The following is a 17,781-nucleotide window of genomic DNA, read 5'->3' as shown; positions in this document are numbered from 1 at the left end:
GATATCTAACTGCATAGACTTATGTGCTGTTCCTATATGTAATTGTCCTCCAGCTGGTCCTTACTGATCCACGTGCACCTGGCAAGGCATCATTGCCTTTGGTCCTTGTTGCTAACACTAACATTTGGAGTGGATAATCCACATCACCAGGTGAGCCTATAACACTAGCTTAAGCAAAATGAAGGGTCCTGAAAAGGTAACGTGATATTATAAATAAAAAAACTGCCAATTGTATTTGACACTAAAGATAGTTTATTAAAGACAGCAAATATACCATATTTTGGTGTTTAGTTAGCAGCAACAGTTTGATCCAGCCAGGCTTTAAGAGCTGTTACTCTTGCATAAACTCCAGGAGAAGATGTAGAGCAAGAAGAGCTTCCCCATGACACAATACCAGCCAAAGTCCAAGCTCCATTTCTCTGGCATACAAGAGGTCCACCAGAGTCACCCTAAAAGTAAAAAGTAAATAATTATGTATTGTAAGAAACCAGAAGGTAAAGTCCTGGATGGAAGATATGTGTCACCGAGGTGTCTGGCCTCAGTAATGTAAAGTCTATACCAGTAACACTGTGTTGTTGAGAGAGTTTTAATTTGACTAGATTTGGGGTCTGAAATTTATGAGCAACTAAAAGAGTCTGTGTGGGAAAGATTGTTCCCATTATCTAACCTAGGATTTACAGGCCTAATAACAGCAGCTGGGTTAGCTCAGCAGAGTGGAGTGTTTGTTTGATGAATGTGCTCTAAAATTCTGGAGCAACTACTACCTGGAATGTTATTGTGCCTGAAGAATGGACTGTTTATGTTATTCATTTGTACTTGAGAAAAGCTGTTCTCATTAGGGAGCTATAAAGCTTATGAAGGACAGTAAACTTAATTCTGTTTTGATCTAAAAACCCTGGGCTTGTGCATATCCGAGTGGCTACCAGAAAGCGTGAATTCCTACAGTATATAAATGAAAATTAAAGTAAATTTAATTTTGATGACTTATGCTAATTAATCAATGGCTTCTTTAAATGATCACCAGCATAGTCGGGTATGTTTACAGATTTGTCACATGAGGGCGACTGATTTGATTGCTTCATTTAACAAATAGAAGACCTAAATATTTTATGACTCTTAGATCTTACGGATGTAGCTGCCACCAACATAACATTGTTTTTATTGACTTGAGGAATGCACTGTGCAAATAGCTATTTTTCAGTATACCAGAGAAATTGGCAGCTGCTATTAGTAGTTTAAAGAGGACCTGTCAATCGCCCTAAAAATTTAATGTTTTAGTTGTTGCAAATGCCGCTGTTCTCTTGAGCCTATGATCGTTTTTCTCCATTTTTCTATTCCAGATATATTGCTCCCTCCTCTCTGTATACAAATCTAATCTTTTTCAGACAAGTGGGCATGGTCTTTAAATTTTCTCTGTGGGCGTGTTTTAGAGGACGACGTCCACTTGACAAAAAAAAAGACTAGATTGGTATGCAGGCTAGAGTAAGCCATATCTCAGGAATGGAGAGGAGCAGGAACAAAAAGAAAACACTGCCAGATTCAGGAGAACAATGGTAATTAGTGGAAAAAAAATAAAGGGTGGACCGATCCTAATAGTGAATTTCAAACTATTTGTTTACCTATTCCTCTAACCACTTTTCTAATGATCTTCATTTACAAATTCCTTACCCTATACTTTAACTTCCTTACACTAACTTGAAGTCTGTTTTTTTTTTTTATTACTTCCGATGATGATTCATTTGAGTCTCTCAGAATGTACTTGGGATTCTCACATGGATCATCATCAGGGGGCAGGTGCAGCTGTTCCTCAAATGATTTTTCTCCCTGAAACGAAGTATCAGCAGCAGACGGCGCTGTGGTCATTCCCCCGCCTTGACACAGGATGTCATCAAACATGTCCTTTTCAGAGGCCCGGCTGTGTCTTTTCTACTGAGCATGAATTGACATCTGACACATGCTCAGTAAAGAGAACTGTCGAGCCAGCAAAGGATCACAACGAAGGAGCTCGGCAAGGAAGGAGATCATAGGAGCATGTGTCAAAATTGACAACTGGCACATGCTCAGTAGAATAGACACAGCCTGGTCTCTGAAAAGGATGTGCCTGATGATGTCCCATTTCAGGATACGGAAAGCAACTCTGGGGAATGACCACAGCGCCGCAGCCCTGATGAAGCTTTGTTTTAGGACATGTTCAAACCTTGTGCTTTTTCAATGTTTTTTTAATGCAAATTTTCAGCTGTGTTTTACAGTAACAACAAAATCTGTGAGATTTCAGAAATCTCAAGCACACACCTTGCTTTTTTAGTCCCCGGTATTTTCTGCAATACCTTGGTTTTTGCCAAATACAGCATGTCACTTCTTTAGCGTTTTATCAGCGTTTTTCACCCACTGAAAGCAGTGGGTGGTGCAAAAAATACTGCAAAAATGCAGGTATCAGGTTTTGCTGTGTTTTTGTGCCAAAACCTGATGAAGTAGAATCAGATTATTTTTTTAGGCACTAAACTTTACCAGCGTGCACAAGAAGCAAATGTATCCTGACAAAAATGCTGCAAAAATTGCAATAAAAACTAAGCAAAGTCTGCCTTTTTTAGGCAAGTTTCTTACTGACAGGAGGTTTTGCCTTAGGAAAAAAAACAAACGCAGCAAAAATGCAACATGAGAACATTGCCTTAGGGATGAAAAGGGGTGACTTGTGATTGATGCCAGTAGAGATGAGCGAATATGTTCGGAAAATGATGGCTGAATCCGAATTTGCCATATTTGTACCATATTCGTGCCGAATTTATGTTTGATGATTGCTTTGGAACACATTCGCTCATCTCTACTCCCATTGACTCCAATGGTGTTTGGCTATGTCTGGCGAATATTGGAAATACGGCGATCGTAATCCGAACCGGATATTGAAATATTCGCTCATCTCTAGACATCAGCCCTTGCCTCCTGATGACTCAAACGAATTGTCATCTGAAGAAACAAAAAAAAATATAAAAACACAGACTGGAAGTTAGAGAAAAGAGGGGAATAAGTAAATCAAGAACATTAGAAAAGTCATTAGATTACTAATTAAGATAGGTACACATATAGTATGAAATTCACTCTTAAGGCCACGTCTCACATAGCGAGATCGTTAGCAAGATCGCTGAAACGTCACAGATTTTGTGACGCAACAGTGACCTCGCCTGCGATCTTGCTAGGAGTGACACGCAGCGGCGCCCGGGCTCCCGCTGCGATCTCACTGATCGTGCTCGAATGTCCTGGGCCATTTTTTGATCGCTGGTGTCCCACTGGCCAGCATGCATTTTTGTGTTTGACGCCGACGAGCGACCTCATTGGCGACTTAGAACTCATGGACGCAGGCGTGAGTCGTCAGAAAAGCTGCTGTGTGACAAGGTCCCAAGGACCGCCGAGGCTGTTTTGCGGATCGCCAGATCGTTGCTGCGTCGTTGAGTAGATCTGCCTGTAAGACAGCTCACTAGTGACCATTTAGCGACGTACCAGCAATCCTGACCAGGTTGTATCGTTGTCGGGATCGCTGGTGCGTCGCGTAGTGTAACGGTACCCTAAGTGTCGGAACACATCTTTAAATATTTAAGGTTAATGACAGGTCCTCTATGATACATAGCAAAACCATAGAAATGATTTGTAGATATAGTAGTAATAGTAGATATAAAGGTATACCATGCAGGATGAGGCTCCAGAGGCTCCAGCGCAGATCATGGTGCTCTGGATTTTGTTACCCCAGTATCTCTGGCAGTCACTATTGGTCAGAAGAGGCAGCGCTACCTGCTGCAGTTTGTTTGGGGTAGTTTGTGCTAAAAGACAATACATAATGCAGCATATAAATCCTGTGTATTAAAGTGCGGTCATATTATTATACTCGGCTTTTTATCACTAGATAAAGTTGCCAGTAGAAATCCGACATTTTTATTTCAATTCTTAACATTTCCTTACTTGAAGCACTGATGTAGCCCCATCCGGTGGTGACGCATCTCTCGCCTCCGTTGAATACATCAGCTGTAGCAGCAACGCACACTGGGGACACACGACTGTCCAAAGAGGCAGCGCTGGCGAGCTTGATGAGCGTGATATCGTTTACAATGGTAATAGAGCTGTAGCTGGGGTGTCTGAAGACCTGTTAAAAAAAAAAATCCGCTAAAGGTGTCTACTCACACATTTGTTTCCTATGCTTCTAAATCTACTTTTAAAAAAATTCCATTGATATTAAGTATTTTTCTAAACCTTCACATTTTCTATACTTTCTAAAATCTGGGGAAAAAAACTCAAAGCGTGTTGCAGTAAGAAAAAAAAATGCCCCTGACCCCAAACAGAGGTAAGCAGTAAGTATTTTATTTTTTTTTTTACATCTTACTTTTGTTAAACTTTGGCATAATATACGTTGGCCGACGATTTATCTTTTTTTTGTGTTTTTTTATATTGAAAGTTTGAATTTGAAACATTTTTACATTTTTATTTTTGCACCAAGTTCATTATGACTTTTGCACCATTTTTATGGGGAGAGGTTTTCCAGTCCGTGTCGTTTTTTTAGGCTTGCTCAGCAGTCTTGACATGGTTTCTGATCTAGAAGTTTCCAACTAATTCATCACTTGTGACTTGAAAGCATTGCGACATTTTCGTGCAACGCTACGACAGTTCACTAGTGGGGCGCAAAATTTGTCTAATTTTTTTTTTTTATTTTCCATGAAGCTAAAGACTAGTTTCCAACATTTTAAAGTTACTGAAAGAATTGTGGGATATTTTACTCTAAAAAAAAAAGGCGTCAAAATAAACAAATGAAAAAAGCATCTTTTCATTTGCAATAAATTAATCAAATATCGAGTGCAATTTTTATGTATTTTGTGCAATGTCCATCAGCGAAAAAACAAAACGACAACACAGAAAATGTACTTTAAAAAAATGCAAAAAATGAGTTGGGTCCATTGTGTGAAACGGAAATTTGTTTTTGATTTTTTTTTTTATGCCAATTTGTACATAAGAAAATTTACCAAGTATGATGTGATTTTTCTGGTTTTTGCGCTTTCGTTTTTTTCCTCCCCTTATTCCAAGAGCCATAACTTTTTTATTTCTCCGTCGATGTAGCTGTGTGAGGGCTTGTTTTGTGCTGGACAAGTTGTACTTTTGAATATCATCATCAATTTTATCATGTGCTGTACCAGGCAAAAATTGTGTGGCAAAATAGTAAAAAAAGCACAATTGTTTGTTTTTGTACAGTAAAAATGACCAGGGGACATGATTCTCCAGGTTAGCCCAAATATGCAGATACTAAACAAGGGCAGTTTATTATTTTAAGTGGTGAAAAAAATTCAGAAATTTGTAAAAAAAAAAAAAAAAAATTGGCTTTTGTCTTAATTTTCCAAGAGCCATAAAGTTTTCAATGTTCAGGACATGGACCTGCGTGAGGGCTTGTTTTTTGCACCTAGAGTTGATATTTTTATTGGCATCTCTTTGGGCTAGAAATAATGTGTTTTATTACATTTTTTGTGTCGTTGCAGCACCTCAATTCTGGCGTTTTGATTTTTCTTTCATTAAACCATTCACGGATTGGACTAATTTATTTTATATCTTGATGGATTGGACTTTTTACTTAACAAATGCAACCATACCAAGTTTGTTATTTTTTTGTATTTCTTAATTTTTAATAGGGGATGAGGGAGGTGATTTGAACTGTTATATATTTTTTTTTTATTTTTTAAACATTTTTTTCCTTGCATTTGTTAGTCCCCTTTGGAGACTTGTACCTGTGATCATCTGATGATTCCTTGTGCTATATAAATTTCACAGGTGAATTGTCATAACAGGCACGGTGGTCTTCAGCAGACCCCTGGCTGTCATGGCAAGTGCAACCCATCGATGTCCCACATTCACCTCACGGGCATGTCAGATGACGCGCCCTCCTACTGGGGTCAGATATTGACAGCGGAATTAACAGGTTAACAGCTCCACCCATGGCTGTTAGAGGCAGGTGATAGCTGAGTAACACACCTATCATCTGCCTCGAAAGATGCGGATCAGCTTTTAAGCCCAGATCAAAAGTCAGGGAGCCGCGTAGGACGTACCAGTACGTCATACACCGTGAAAGGGTGAAGTGTGTGGTCACGCTTTTTCCTGAGTTTTTGAAGTGGAAGCTTTTCAAAACTCTCCTCAAAAATTCAAAACTTCTCAACAACTTGGAGCTTATTCTCAAAAAAACTCATCAAAAAGACTAATACCCCCGATTCAATTTTGCCCCAAAATTTGGCAACTTTTGGCATTTTTTACGCCAGTCCATAACAGCTATGCGCCAAAGTGGATGTTGTTAGCATGGGACAAGGCATGCAAAACACTCAACAAATTCTGGAAAATTCTAAAGTCCTTGAATGAAGCAACATCTCAGGCGAGGTGCATGCAAGACATTAATTACACAGGTGGGGTGCGCCTTTTAATGAGTCTGGCACATCTTAAGGCCCCGTCACACACAGCAATCTCGCTAGCGAGATCGCTGATTTTGAGACGTCACAGAGATCTCACCAGCAAGATCGCTGTGTGTGATGGGAAGCAGCGACCGCCCCCCCCGCCGGGTATCTCTGATCGTGCATTATCGTGCACGGCCGTTTTTTGATCGCTAGTCTCCCGCTGGCCAGCGTGCATCGCTGCGTGTGGCAGCGGGAGCCAACGATCAGCGATGCTCCTAGTGCTCAAAGCAGGCGCTGGTAACCAAGGTAAATATCAGGTTATTAAGTGGCGCATGTCACTTAGTTACCCGATGTGTACCTTAGAAACCTGCGTGCTCGCAGCTCCCGGCGCAAGCACGCAGGTTTCTAAGGTACACATCGGGTAACTAAGTGACGCGCGCCACTTAGTAACTCGATATTTACCTTAGAAACCAGCATCGTCGCTGGTGCTGATCGCTGGTGAAGCTGTCTGTTTGGCAGCTCACCAGCGATCATGTAGCCATGCACCAGCGATCCTGACAAGGTCGGATCGCTGGTGCATCGTTTAGTGTAACGGGGCCTTTACTCTTGCATGGCCTTATTAAGACTGGTATAAGAAACTCCAGTGCTAATGAATCGGGCCCTCAGTGTGAACACACGCTTTTCACATACAGCGCTTTTTGGGAGGGAGAAACACCATTGCATTTTTCTGCACTTAAACTAGAAGGGGATTCAGCAGGAAGGACAGGTATAATTGTTTTCTTTTTATTTCCCATTCCATTTAAATCTAATCTTGACTTTGATTGAAAAAGAAAACTGCTATAAAAACTGCCACAAGAACTGCATTTTCAGCCGAGAAATTGCTAATTATAAAATGTTCTTTATGAAGCAGAATAAACAGTCTTTGCTTTACTTCTTCTGCTTACCCTAGAAATGGTTTTAGTTTGAATAGGCTCAGCGGAGGAGGAACGGTCAAATTCACCCAGAATTACGCGGTGGGAGGTTCTGTAAATAAAGGATATACAAGGCTATATCAGCTGGTACACTGTATTCATGAGCTCTACAGTCTAGCAATCTTACTCCCCAATATGTCAGACTGGGATTTCTAAGGCCCACTAGTGACACTCACTCTGGGATCCCACTGTTCAGCTACATACAAATATTACATTACCCTCTTTCACAAATGTATCTAGGCTTTTATATAATGATAAACTGGGTAGTTTGTTGAATGAATGATGAGATGCTGCTTTAGTCTGTACATAATGAATCAAAAGTATTGGGTCAACTACTGCTCGTGTTGATATGTAAGTGGCTTACTCCTGCATAGGGGCCCACCAGGGAATACACCAGTCCACCGGTGGGCCAGTTCAAGGCTTCTCCAGTGTAGTGATGAGCGCACGTGCTGGGATAAGGTGTTATCCGAGCATGCTCAGGTGCTAACCGAGTGTCTTTGGAGTGCTCGAAAAATATGTTCGTGTCGCCGCGGTTGCATGTTTGTTAGGTAATCCTACCATGTGTTGAGCTGTTGAACAGCCGCAAGGCATGCAACCGCAGGGACTGGAACATATTATTCGAGCACGCCAAATACACCTTATGCTCAGGTAACACCTGTGACGACTCCTGGAATGGACCCTCTGGGTCGTGGCACCAACCCTCCCAGGGCGAGCAGACCTAGTGAAGACCACCCCCTATACAGGGAGTGTCAGGGGCAAGCCCAAGGGGGTGAGGTACCACGACTGCTGGCACCAGGCAGCCGGCTCACAGGAGACACGAGTGGGTGAGTGGGTCTGCAGGAACGTGTAAAGTGTGGACACGGGAACACGTGGTATACAGAGACTTCGTACGTCCAGGTGTGAGTGCAGCAGGATGCATGCAAGGAGCACGTCAGAGCACTGAGTCAGGCAGCAGGTGTGCCAGGAGGTGTAACAAAGTACAGGAGCAGGGTGTGTGCCAGAGGGCACAACTGAGCATAAGACAGAGTGCAGGATTGGAACGTGGGCCAGGAGGCACAACTGAGTGAGACAGAGTACAGGGTCAGAGCGTGTGCCAGGAGGCACAACTAAGTACAAGACAGAGCACAGGATCAGAGTATGTGCCAGGAGGCATAGCTGAATGTAAGATGGAGCACAGGATCAGAGTGTGTGCCAGGAGGCACAACTGAGTACAAGGCAGAGCACAGGATCAGAGTGTGTGCCAGGAGGCACAACTGAGTACAAGACAGAGCACAGGTTCAGAGCGTGTGCCAAGAGGCACAACAGAGTGCAAGGTAGGGGACCCGAATACAGCACACAGCCAGGCAGGGACACGGCAGACTAAGCCAGGAAGCACAACAATAATCAGGCACCTCCCCTAGGAAGAGGTAGCCTGATATAGCACATGATCACGAGAGCTTCCGGGTCAAGTCCTCCAGTACCATAGAGAGGACTGACCTGGAGACCGAACTGAGAAAAGCGCAAGCGCAGACATAACACGGAGGAGGCAGGGACCTAGGTACGAGAGGTGCACGTGCGCACCTGGCGGGACCCCCGTAGTGACCGCGGCTCCGGAAGAGATGACGTCGGAACCGAGGTCCCGCCCCCAGGTGAGCGCGGCATGACAACACCTTGTTCCAGCATGTTCGCTCATCACTAGCAATTTACAATTATTGCATCTGAATAGTAACCACATTTAAAACAGCCTCATTTCAGGCTGGGGAGAGACACTTTGATCAATATTAAGTAAAGTTTGTGGAGTTTATGCAGTTTTACTTGTGAGGTTTCACTATTTAATGTTAGTTCCGCAATAGTCAACTTTAGTGACTACTTTTCACTGCTTTAGTACTTTCTCCATTTTCAGTATCCACAACTTTTCTGCATATTTCATCATTCAGAAGATGAAGGTATACAAATATTAAATCCAAAAACCACTGAAGTGGACAAAATAATTCTCATGGTAAGAAATTAGGCAATACTTACGTGACACCACAGTGGGCGGCAGTGACCACCCACAGGCTATTGATCAGGGAACCACCACAGAAGTGGAATCCAGTCCTGTCCTGTGGATAACAAAACCATCAAAGCAATGTAAATCAGGTATTAACCTTGTTATTGTGTTTATTCCATAGAATTACTTTAAAGGAGTTGCAAATTACTTTGCATACCTTTAAAAAATGGATCCATTGTGGTCTTAAAATTTTTAAAAAGCACACTCTCCTAATGTACCCCCCCCCCGTTCCTCAGTACTTCTAAACAAGTTATCAAAGAATCATGGAGCTAATGTTTTTTATAGATACATTGGTAAACCATAATAAATCATTAACTTTATAAGTGATACACGTCTACAGTCCATAGAGAAAAAAGTGTCCTAATTCTTCCGAACTGTCCAGAAACTTTTGGACAGTTGGCAATTTTTGGTACCGCTTCTGAAACAAAAGAAACAGTCTCCAAGTAGGGATGAGCGAACCTGTGGATGTTCAGGTTCGTCAGGTTAAAGTTAACTTTAGTCCAGAGTTCGGTTCAGGTACCAGAACTTTACCCGAACTTGAACCTAGACCCAATAGAAGTCAATGGAGATCCAAACTTTTGTGCTGTAAAATTGTGGTAAAATGGTCGTAGTTTGGGCTAGGGGGCTGCAAAAGGCTCTCTATCTCTTTCTTCTGAACTCGGAACACCAAAATTGACTTCCGAGAGAAGTACGTGTTTGAAGTTTAGTAATGGACACAACATGTCCGGAACAAACGAACCCCGAACTTTACAGTTCGCTCATCTCAATCTCCAAGCGTTGTCTTCTGACTCAAACAACAAGTGATTGCTGCACCCAATCAGTGGCCATTGACTGGCTGCAGCAGTCACCTTACATTCACCAATGGAAAAGGTGAGGAGCCATGAAGAGACACTGGCAGCAGTACCAAGTAAGGTTTGGGGACCAGTTGATGAGTATGTGAGTTTTGGTGGGGGGATTGTAAGACCCCAATCAAATACCTTTCCATCTCATTAAAAAAACAGTACTTCCCATGAGGCATAGATGTTCTACCACCAGAATCTGTCTATAACAGCTTGGTCAGAGCTAGCTGCCTTAGCTGCTGATAAAACACTTACTGGATATGGACGGCTGCAGCCTTGATTTTCTGTCTTAAATGGGAGAGAATCTGTTTCTTCCAGTTCAGAAGGAAAGTCAAGGCTATGCATAGATTTGGGTTTTGTCTCGCGGATTTGAAAAGATGCACCACATTTTTTAAAACGCGTGAACTTCCTAATAAAATACTGTAGTTGCACTTTACTCCAGCGCACTTTCAATGAAGACCGCCATAGGAAGCCTTAATATATTCCCCCAATTATCTAGCAAATAAGATAAGGTTTTCTCAAAGTTCAGTGATATACGCAACTTAGTAATATATCTTATCAGAGGAATTTGCTTTTTCCTCTTTCAGGACTGATATTTCACTTTCAATTCATGGGTAAAATCTGTGTTCAGCTTAGAAAGATTTTTCCATTCCTAAGATAGATGACAGTTGGTGCTTATAAAATTCTATGGTGGGGGAGGAGGAGCAAGAGGCAAGCACATTCTGCAGCAACAGCAGAAAAGCAGTTACAGTTCTCCATAGAACTTTATGAGCACCAACTGTCATCTCCTATCTCAGTCTGTCTTCACTGAATATGGATTTTACCAAATAATTGGGAATTTTGAGAAAGAATAATTAGTCCTGATGGAGAAAGAAGTGGATTTCATCTGATAAGATATATTACAAAGTGGCTTATTTTCTTGTGTACTGTCGATTTGTGCCACAAAATTGGAAATTAAGTTTGAAGTTTATTAACTTATTCTGCAATATATGTGCAGGTTACTGAACTTATATAAAGAAAATAAAGAGTATAGTGTGTAATATAATACTTTACCTGCAGAGACACCTGCCATGGCCATGAACCAGAAATTGCACTCTCCCCATTCACAATCCTGGCATAACCAGAAATGACTGGTTTGATGCTTGGCACACCACAACCTGAGAAATAAGTGCATGATAGGTATAAATGGTAAGAACTGGTGATCTCCGTAAAAGAGTGTGATCCAAATATGTCTCCACTTACCATAGGTGCCCCCTAGCAGGGCAAAGCAGGACAGAAGCCACAGAAACGCCATTGTGATAAGTGGAGCCTGATCGAATTTTGTGCAGTTTTTATATCCTCAATTAGTGATTAATAAGCGCCGCATGAGATTGGAGAATCAAATCTGTTATCAAAAAACCTTGGATTAATAAAAAAAATGATAACAGGTGTTCTCGGAGAAAAATGAGTGGGAGAAACAGATGTTATAAAAGAAACTTATTGGATTTCTTCCATGACAAATAACAATCAGAGTCTTTTTTTTAGAGTTATGAACCCCTTCCTAAAAGAACAAATTTTTAAATCCTGCACTTTTGTTTTTCTTTCCATATGGGGGCTTATTTTTGAAGGTGGCACAAGTTGCAGTTTTAAATTATTCATTTTACCATTTCATGAACTGAAAAACTAAAAAAAAAATACAAGAGTGGTGAAATGGTAAAAAATAAAAATGCAATTCCGTCATTGTTTTTCAAGTTTAGTTTTTATAACGTTGGTTATTAATTTTTCTCGTCTTTACCATTTGGCTTAGACCAACATGACAACTTCTTCCAGCCAGGTCTTGGCTAAAACTGAAAATGTGTTTTTTGTTTTATTTCAAATAAAGGACTTTATTCTGGCTGTCTTTATTTACCATATAGCTATAGGATTAGTAACGGATAGCTGAGTTTGATGTCACCGGACTATACAAAGGTGACATCAACCCCACAAATATGATCCCCACTTGCCACCGCTACAAAGCAAGTTGGGAGAGACAGGCAAAGCGCCAGAATTAGTGCATCTAATAGACGCGCCTTTTCTGGTTGGCGGCTGCTATTTTTAGGCTGAGGGGGCCAATATCCATGGCCCCTTACCAGCCTAAGAATACCAGCCCCCAGCTGTCTGCTTTAGTTTGGCTGGTTGTCAGGCCGTTTTTTGAAATTACTTATTTAAATAATTAAAAAAATCGGAGTTGGGACTCCTCTTGATAACTAGCTTTGCTGAAGCTGATAGCTGAGGGTTGCAGCCCCCAGCTATGAATTTTGCCTGGTTGGTTATCAAAAATACAGGGGAGCCCACGCTGTTTTTCTTTATTATTTATTTACAGTTCAGGCATCGGCTGTTGAATACTCCTATCAGCCGCTTCTGCTCTCACTGTTATTAGCAGCAGCAGGTGTTGGCTGATCTGAGCAGTAGTCCCATCAGCCAACACCAGTGACAGGAGGTAAACTTTATACCTCCCGATCACAGCTGTTGGCTCACACTGTATTTTGACAGTGTGTGGACCACAGCTATTTGGCCGGCGGTGATGATTTTACCGCTGATTAGATGAGGTGTTTGCCGCACTGTCATGCACATGACAGTGTGACAAACACTGGATGTTCAGGCCCCCCATTCAAGTGAATGACATCCGTGTTCAGGTCCGGGTTCTGTTCTGGAGCCAGAACCTGAACTTTTTGTAACTCTTCGGCTGAACCCGCCAGACCCAAACATCCAGGTGATCACCCATCTTTAGCGGTGAGCACCTATAACCCCCAGTTGTTTCACAAATGTTTATAACATTGAGTTGTGAAAATAAAAAAAATTACACTTTTCCCAGAAAAATGTTTTTTAGCCCCAAATTTTGCATTTTGATAAGGGTAACAGGAGAAATTGCACAGTACAATTTTCTGTGCAATTTCTCTTGAGTATGCCGATACCCAATATGTGAAGGAAAACTACTGTTTTAGCGTACAGCAGGGCTTGGAAGAGAAGGAGCGCCATTTCGCTTTTTGAATGCAAAATATTTTGGAATAATTAGCAGACACCATGGAGTACCCCTCATGTGCCTAAACAGTGGAAATCCCCCACAAGTGACAACATTTTGGAAACCAGGCCCCTTAAGGAACTTATCTAGATGTGTGGTGAGCACCTTGAACCCCCAAGTGATTCACAGAAATTTATAACGTAGAGTCGTGAAAATAAAAAAATCAAATTTTTCGCGCAAAACTATTTTTTAGCCCCAAATCTTGCATTTTCATAAAGGTAGCAGAAGAAATTGCACCATACATACAGTACCTTTTGTTGTAAAAATTCTCGTAAGTACACCAATACCCAATATGTGAAGGAAAACTACTGTTTGGTCACACAGCAAGGCTTGGAAGGGAAGGAGCGCCATTGAACTTATTGAAAGTAAAATTTGCTGGTATAATTAGCGGATGTCATGTCGCATTTGGAGTCCGGATCATGTGCCTAAACAGTGGAAACTCCCCCACAAGTGACACGATTTTAGAAACTATACCCCTCAGGGAACTTATCTAGATGTGTGGTGAGCTTCTTGACCTCCCAGATGCTTCACAGACATCTATAATGTAGTGCCGCAAAAAAAATCATAAGGGTAACATGAGAAAATGGACCCCTAAAATTGTTGCGCAATTTCTCCTATGTACGTATACGTAGATACCTCATAAGTGGGTGAAAACTACTGCTTGGGCAGACGGCAGGGCTCAGAAAGGAAGGCGTGACATTTGGAACGCAGACTTTCATTGCATGGTCTGCATTTGAAGAGCCCCTGATGTACCTAAACAGTAAAAAAAAAACAAGTGACCTTATTTTGGTAACTAGACCTCAAGGATTGTATCTAGACGTGTGGTAAGCAACTTGAACCCCCAGGTGCTTCACAGAAGTTTATAACATAGAGCCGAGAAAATATAATTAAAAATCACATTTTCCGACAAAAAATTTATTTTAGCCCCAATTTTTTTTATTTTCACAATGGTAACACGAAAAAATAGAACCCCAGATTTGTTGTGTAATTTCTCCTGCATATGCCGATACCCCACATGTGGTCGAAAACTACTTTTGAGGCACAGTGCAAAGCTCAGAAGGGAAGAAGAGCCATACTGAAGTTCAGATTTTGCTGGACTAGTTTGAGGGTACTATGTCACATTGGCAGAGCCCCTGAGGTGCAAGAATAGCAGAACCCCCCATAAATGAACCCATTTTACAAACTACATGTCTCAATGAATTCATCTAGTGGTGCAGTGATCATATTGATACCACAGGTGGGTCACAGAGTTTTATACCATTGGGCAGTGAAGAAAAAATAATTACATTTTACCACCAAAATTTTGTTTTAGCCCAAGATTTTACATTTGTTCACAAATTCTGCTGAATGAAGAAATTCCATCTATATGCCTGTACAGTAGTGCTTAGTCACACGGCGAGACTCAGGAGGGATGAAGCGCTATTTGCCTCCTGGAGCACAGATTTTCCAAGAATAGTTTACGTACTCCATATACAGAGCCACTAATAAAGAGCAGAATCCTTCCACAAGTGACCCCACTTTGGGAATTATAACCCTTTGGGACTTTATCTACAGGTGTAGTGACGATTTTGACTCCATGGATATTTTCCAGAAATAAGCAGTAGTGGATGTTGCTGAGTGACAAATGCAAACTGCCAATGTAGTGACCAGTACGTTGTAGTGCCAAGTCACTGTAGTGACCAGTACGTTGTAGTGCCAAGTCACTGTAGTGACCAGTACGTTGTAGTGCCAAGTCACTGTAGTGACCAGTACGTTGTAGTGACCAGTATTTTATGCCCAGCTCATGCTTCTGAAGATACGCACCCATAAATTAGATGAACTCTCATTGCTACAAAAATGCCAAACATGTGGATGCTAATTGTGGTTTAGGCACACTGAGGAGCTCAGAAGAGAGGGGGCATTTGGATTTGGAAGTGCAGAATTTGCTGAATTTTGGGGGGTTGAGAAGCCATTTCCCTTTTTCAGAGCTTTTGTGCTACTGGTAACGTGGAAGCCCCATATATTGCCATTAACAGATGACGGACCTGAGTGGGAGCTTTTTTTGTGGATTGAGTTGAAGCCTTTATTGGGAACATTTTACATAAAGTGAAGAATTTTTTTTTTATGCTGTTCCTCATGCATTATAGTTGATTAGATGACTTTATTCTTTGGGTCAGTGTGATTACAGCGATGCAAGATTTATAGCAGGCTTTTCAGACACTAAAAGTAGATTTTTTTTTCGCAAAAACTGATTTTTACATCCCCATATTTTGATAACTATAATTTTTCCATATTTCTGCCGACTGAGTCATGCAAGGACTCGTTTGCAGGACAAGTTCATTTTTATTGGTACTATTTTTATACACATGACATTTTTTGATCACTTTCTATTCTGATTTTTGTGAGGCAGAATGAACAAAAACCAGCAATTCAGGAATTTTTTTTTTTTTGGGTGGGGGGGGAGTTTATGTTATTCCGCGTGTGCTAAAATTGATAAGGTGTCTTTATTCTTTGGGTCAGTACCATTATAGCAATACCACATTTATATGTTTATTTTATGTTTGTTGATTTTACACAATAAATGCTATTTTTTAGAAAAAATAGTTTTCTTTGCATCATTTTTTTCTGAGAGCTATAACGTTTTTATTTTTTCGCTCATGGAGCTGTATGACTGCTTGTTTTTTTCGCAGGACAAGATGACGTTTTCAGCGATACCGTGTTTATTTACATTAATCTTTTTGAACACATTTCACTCCACTTTTGTTCGGTGGTTTGATGATAAAGCATTTTTTGCCTCTTTTTTTTGCAGTGTTCACTAAAGGGGTTAAATAGTGGGACAGTTTTATAGGTCAGGACGTTCCGGATGCAGCGATACCAAATATGTGTACTTTTTTTTTCAGAAGCATATTTATTTGTGGGTACAAAATATTTTATTTTTTATTATTATTTTGTGATTTATTTTTGTTTATATATTTACAATTTTTTTTCACTTTTTCTATTTTTTTTTTACTTTGTCCCACTATGGGACTCTCACTTTTTGCAGTTTGATCACTTGTATGGCATAGCAATGCAGGAGCAGGAGCTTTGCTACGCTTTGCAAACTGTCAACGTTGCAGTGTCAGACAATCTTGCTACATGATGCGCTGAGCATGGTGTAGCAAGTTTGCTAGCTCTGGTCACTTGGATGTTGTCATGATGACATTGGGTAATCATGTCAATAATTGGCCCCTCGCGATGACTTCACTTGGGCGCCAATCGGAGAGCAGAGGGATCTTCCTCCCACTGCATACCTGCTAAATGCTGCGATCGAGATCAATAGCATCATTTAGAGGTTAAAGTGATCGTTGAGGCCAGGGCTGGACTGGCCAGTCACTTACCCCAGCAGGCCATGAGTATCATTAGAAAAATTGGTCTTGTAGTAAAACTTTCTTTCCTCCATCCAGGGTAATATTAGTAATATATCCCATCTGGTGCTTGGGGACGGGGACAACATGTGTGATTTCAAATGCCAGGGCTGAATTTCAACCCCAGTTTGTACCTGCGAGAGGTCACCGCACCTGCACAGAGTACCGGTTGTCAGCTGTCAGAATCAGGTGACACCCGGCAGTGATCTCTCACGCACAGAGGCTGTGCGCGCAAAATTTCTATGACGTATCCATATGTCCAAGGTCAATAAGTACAAACCAACCTGGACGTATGAGTACATCCAAGGTCGTAAAGGGGTTAAGTGTCCACTTAACATTTGATAATGTCCCCTCAGTCTCCCAATGTACAGCTCTTCTATAAACAGTATGGTGCCCCCATAGCTCTTTTATACAGAGTATGATGTCCCCACAGCTCTCCTATACACAGTATGATGGGCCCACAGTTCTGATATACTCAGCATTAGCCCCCAAACTGTATAATGTTCACCGCATTAGCTCCCAAACTGTATAATGGCCCCCGAATTAGCCTCCAAACTGTATAATGGCCCTTACTTTAGTCCCCAAACTTTATAATTGCTTCCTCTTTAGCCCACAAACTGTATAATGGGCCCCACATTAGCTCCCAAACTGTATAATGGCCTTCACACTTTATAAGGGCTTGCCACAGTAGTCCACATAATATATAAGGAGCCTCTCCACTATTTCAGGGTGCCCAATTGTTTATGATGCCCCCACAAATTTTAATTAAAATTAAAAAACATCATATACTCACCTAATCCAGGATCCTGACAATTCCACCGGCAAGTCTTGAGAGGTCCAACACACTGTCATAGTGCCAACATACACACAGGACGTCAGAGACCCGGCACAGCGTTATGATATCACCGCACCTGGACTGTGATGTCCTGCGAATGGTTCAACATCTTGGCTATTTTGCAAACCGCAGGCTTAAAGTGACCTGCGGACTACAGAAAAGAGAGCGGTAGCACGGAGAGTTCTAGGGCCCTCTAATTGGTGTGCTGCAGTTGGGGGCAAAGATGTGTATCAGATAGCACCAGGTTTTAGGATTGAGCTTCCAAAGATGCCAT

General features: G+C 41.4%; 1 protein-coding gene across 1 annotated transcript; it reads right to left on the bottom strand.

The window, feature by feature from the left end:
• Positions 1–229: 229 nt before the first annotated feature.
• LOC141092359 (chymotrypsinogen A-like) lies at positions 230–11,622 on the bottom strand. The gene is made up of 7 exons (XM_073578426.1): positions 11,492–11,622; positions 11,303–11,406; positions 9,383–9,462; positions 7,355–7,433; positions 3,952–4,132; positions 3,679–3,812; positions 230–449 (listed from the first exon to the last, which is right to left on the bottom strand). Exons 1-7 carry the CDS (start codon positions 11,541–11,543, stop codon positions 288–290), a joined length of 792 nt encoding a protein of 263 aa, XP_073434527.1. The 5' UTR covers positions 11,544–11,622; the 3' UTR covers positions 230–287.
• Between the last annotated feature and the right edge of the window lie 6,159 nt (positions 11,623–17,781).

Source organism: Dendrobates tinctorius, unplaced genomic scaffold (assembly GCF_039654945.1).
Source record: "Dendrobates tinctorius isolate UK_male_01 unplaced genomic scaffold, ASM3965494v1 ptg000059l, whole genome shotgun sequence".
Classification (NCBI taxonomy): domain Eukaryota; kingdom Metazoa; phylum Chordata; class Amphibia; order Anura; family Dendrobatidae; genus Dendrobates; species Dendrobates tinctorius.
This window is presented reverse-complemented; position numbering and strand designations above follow the sequence as displayed.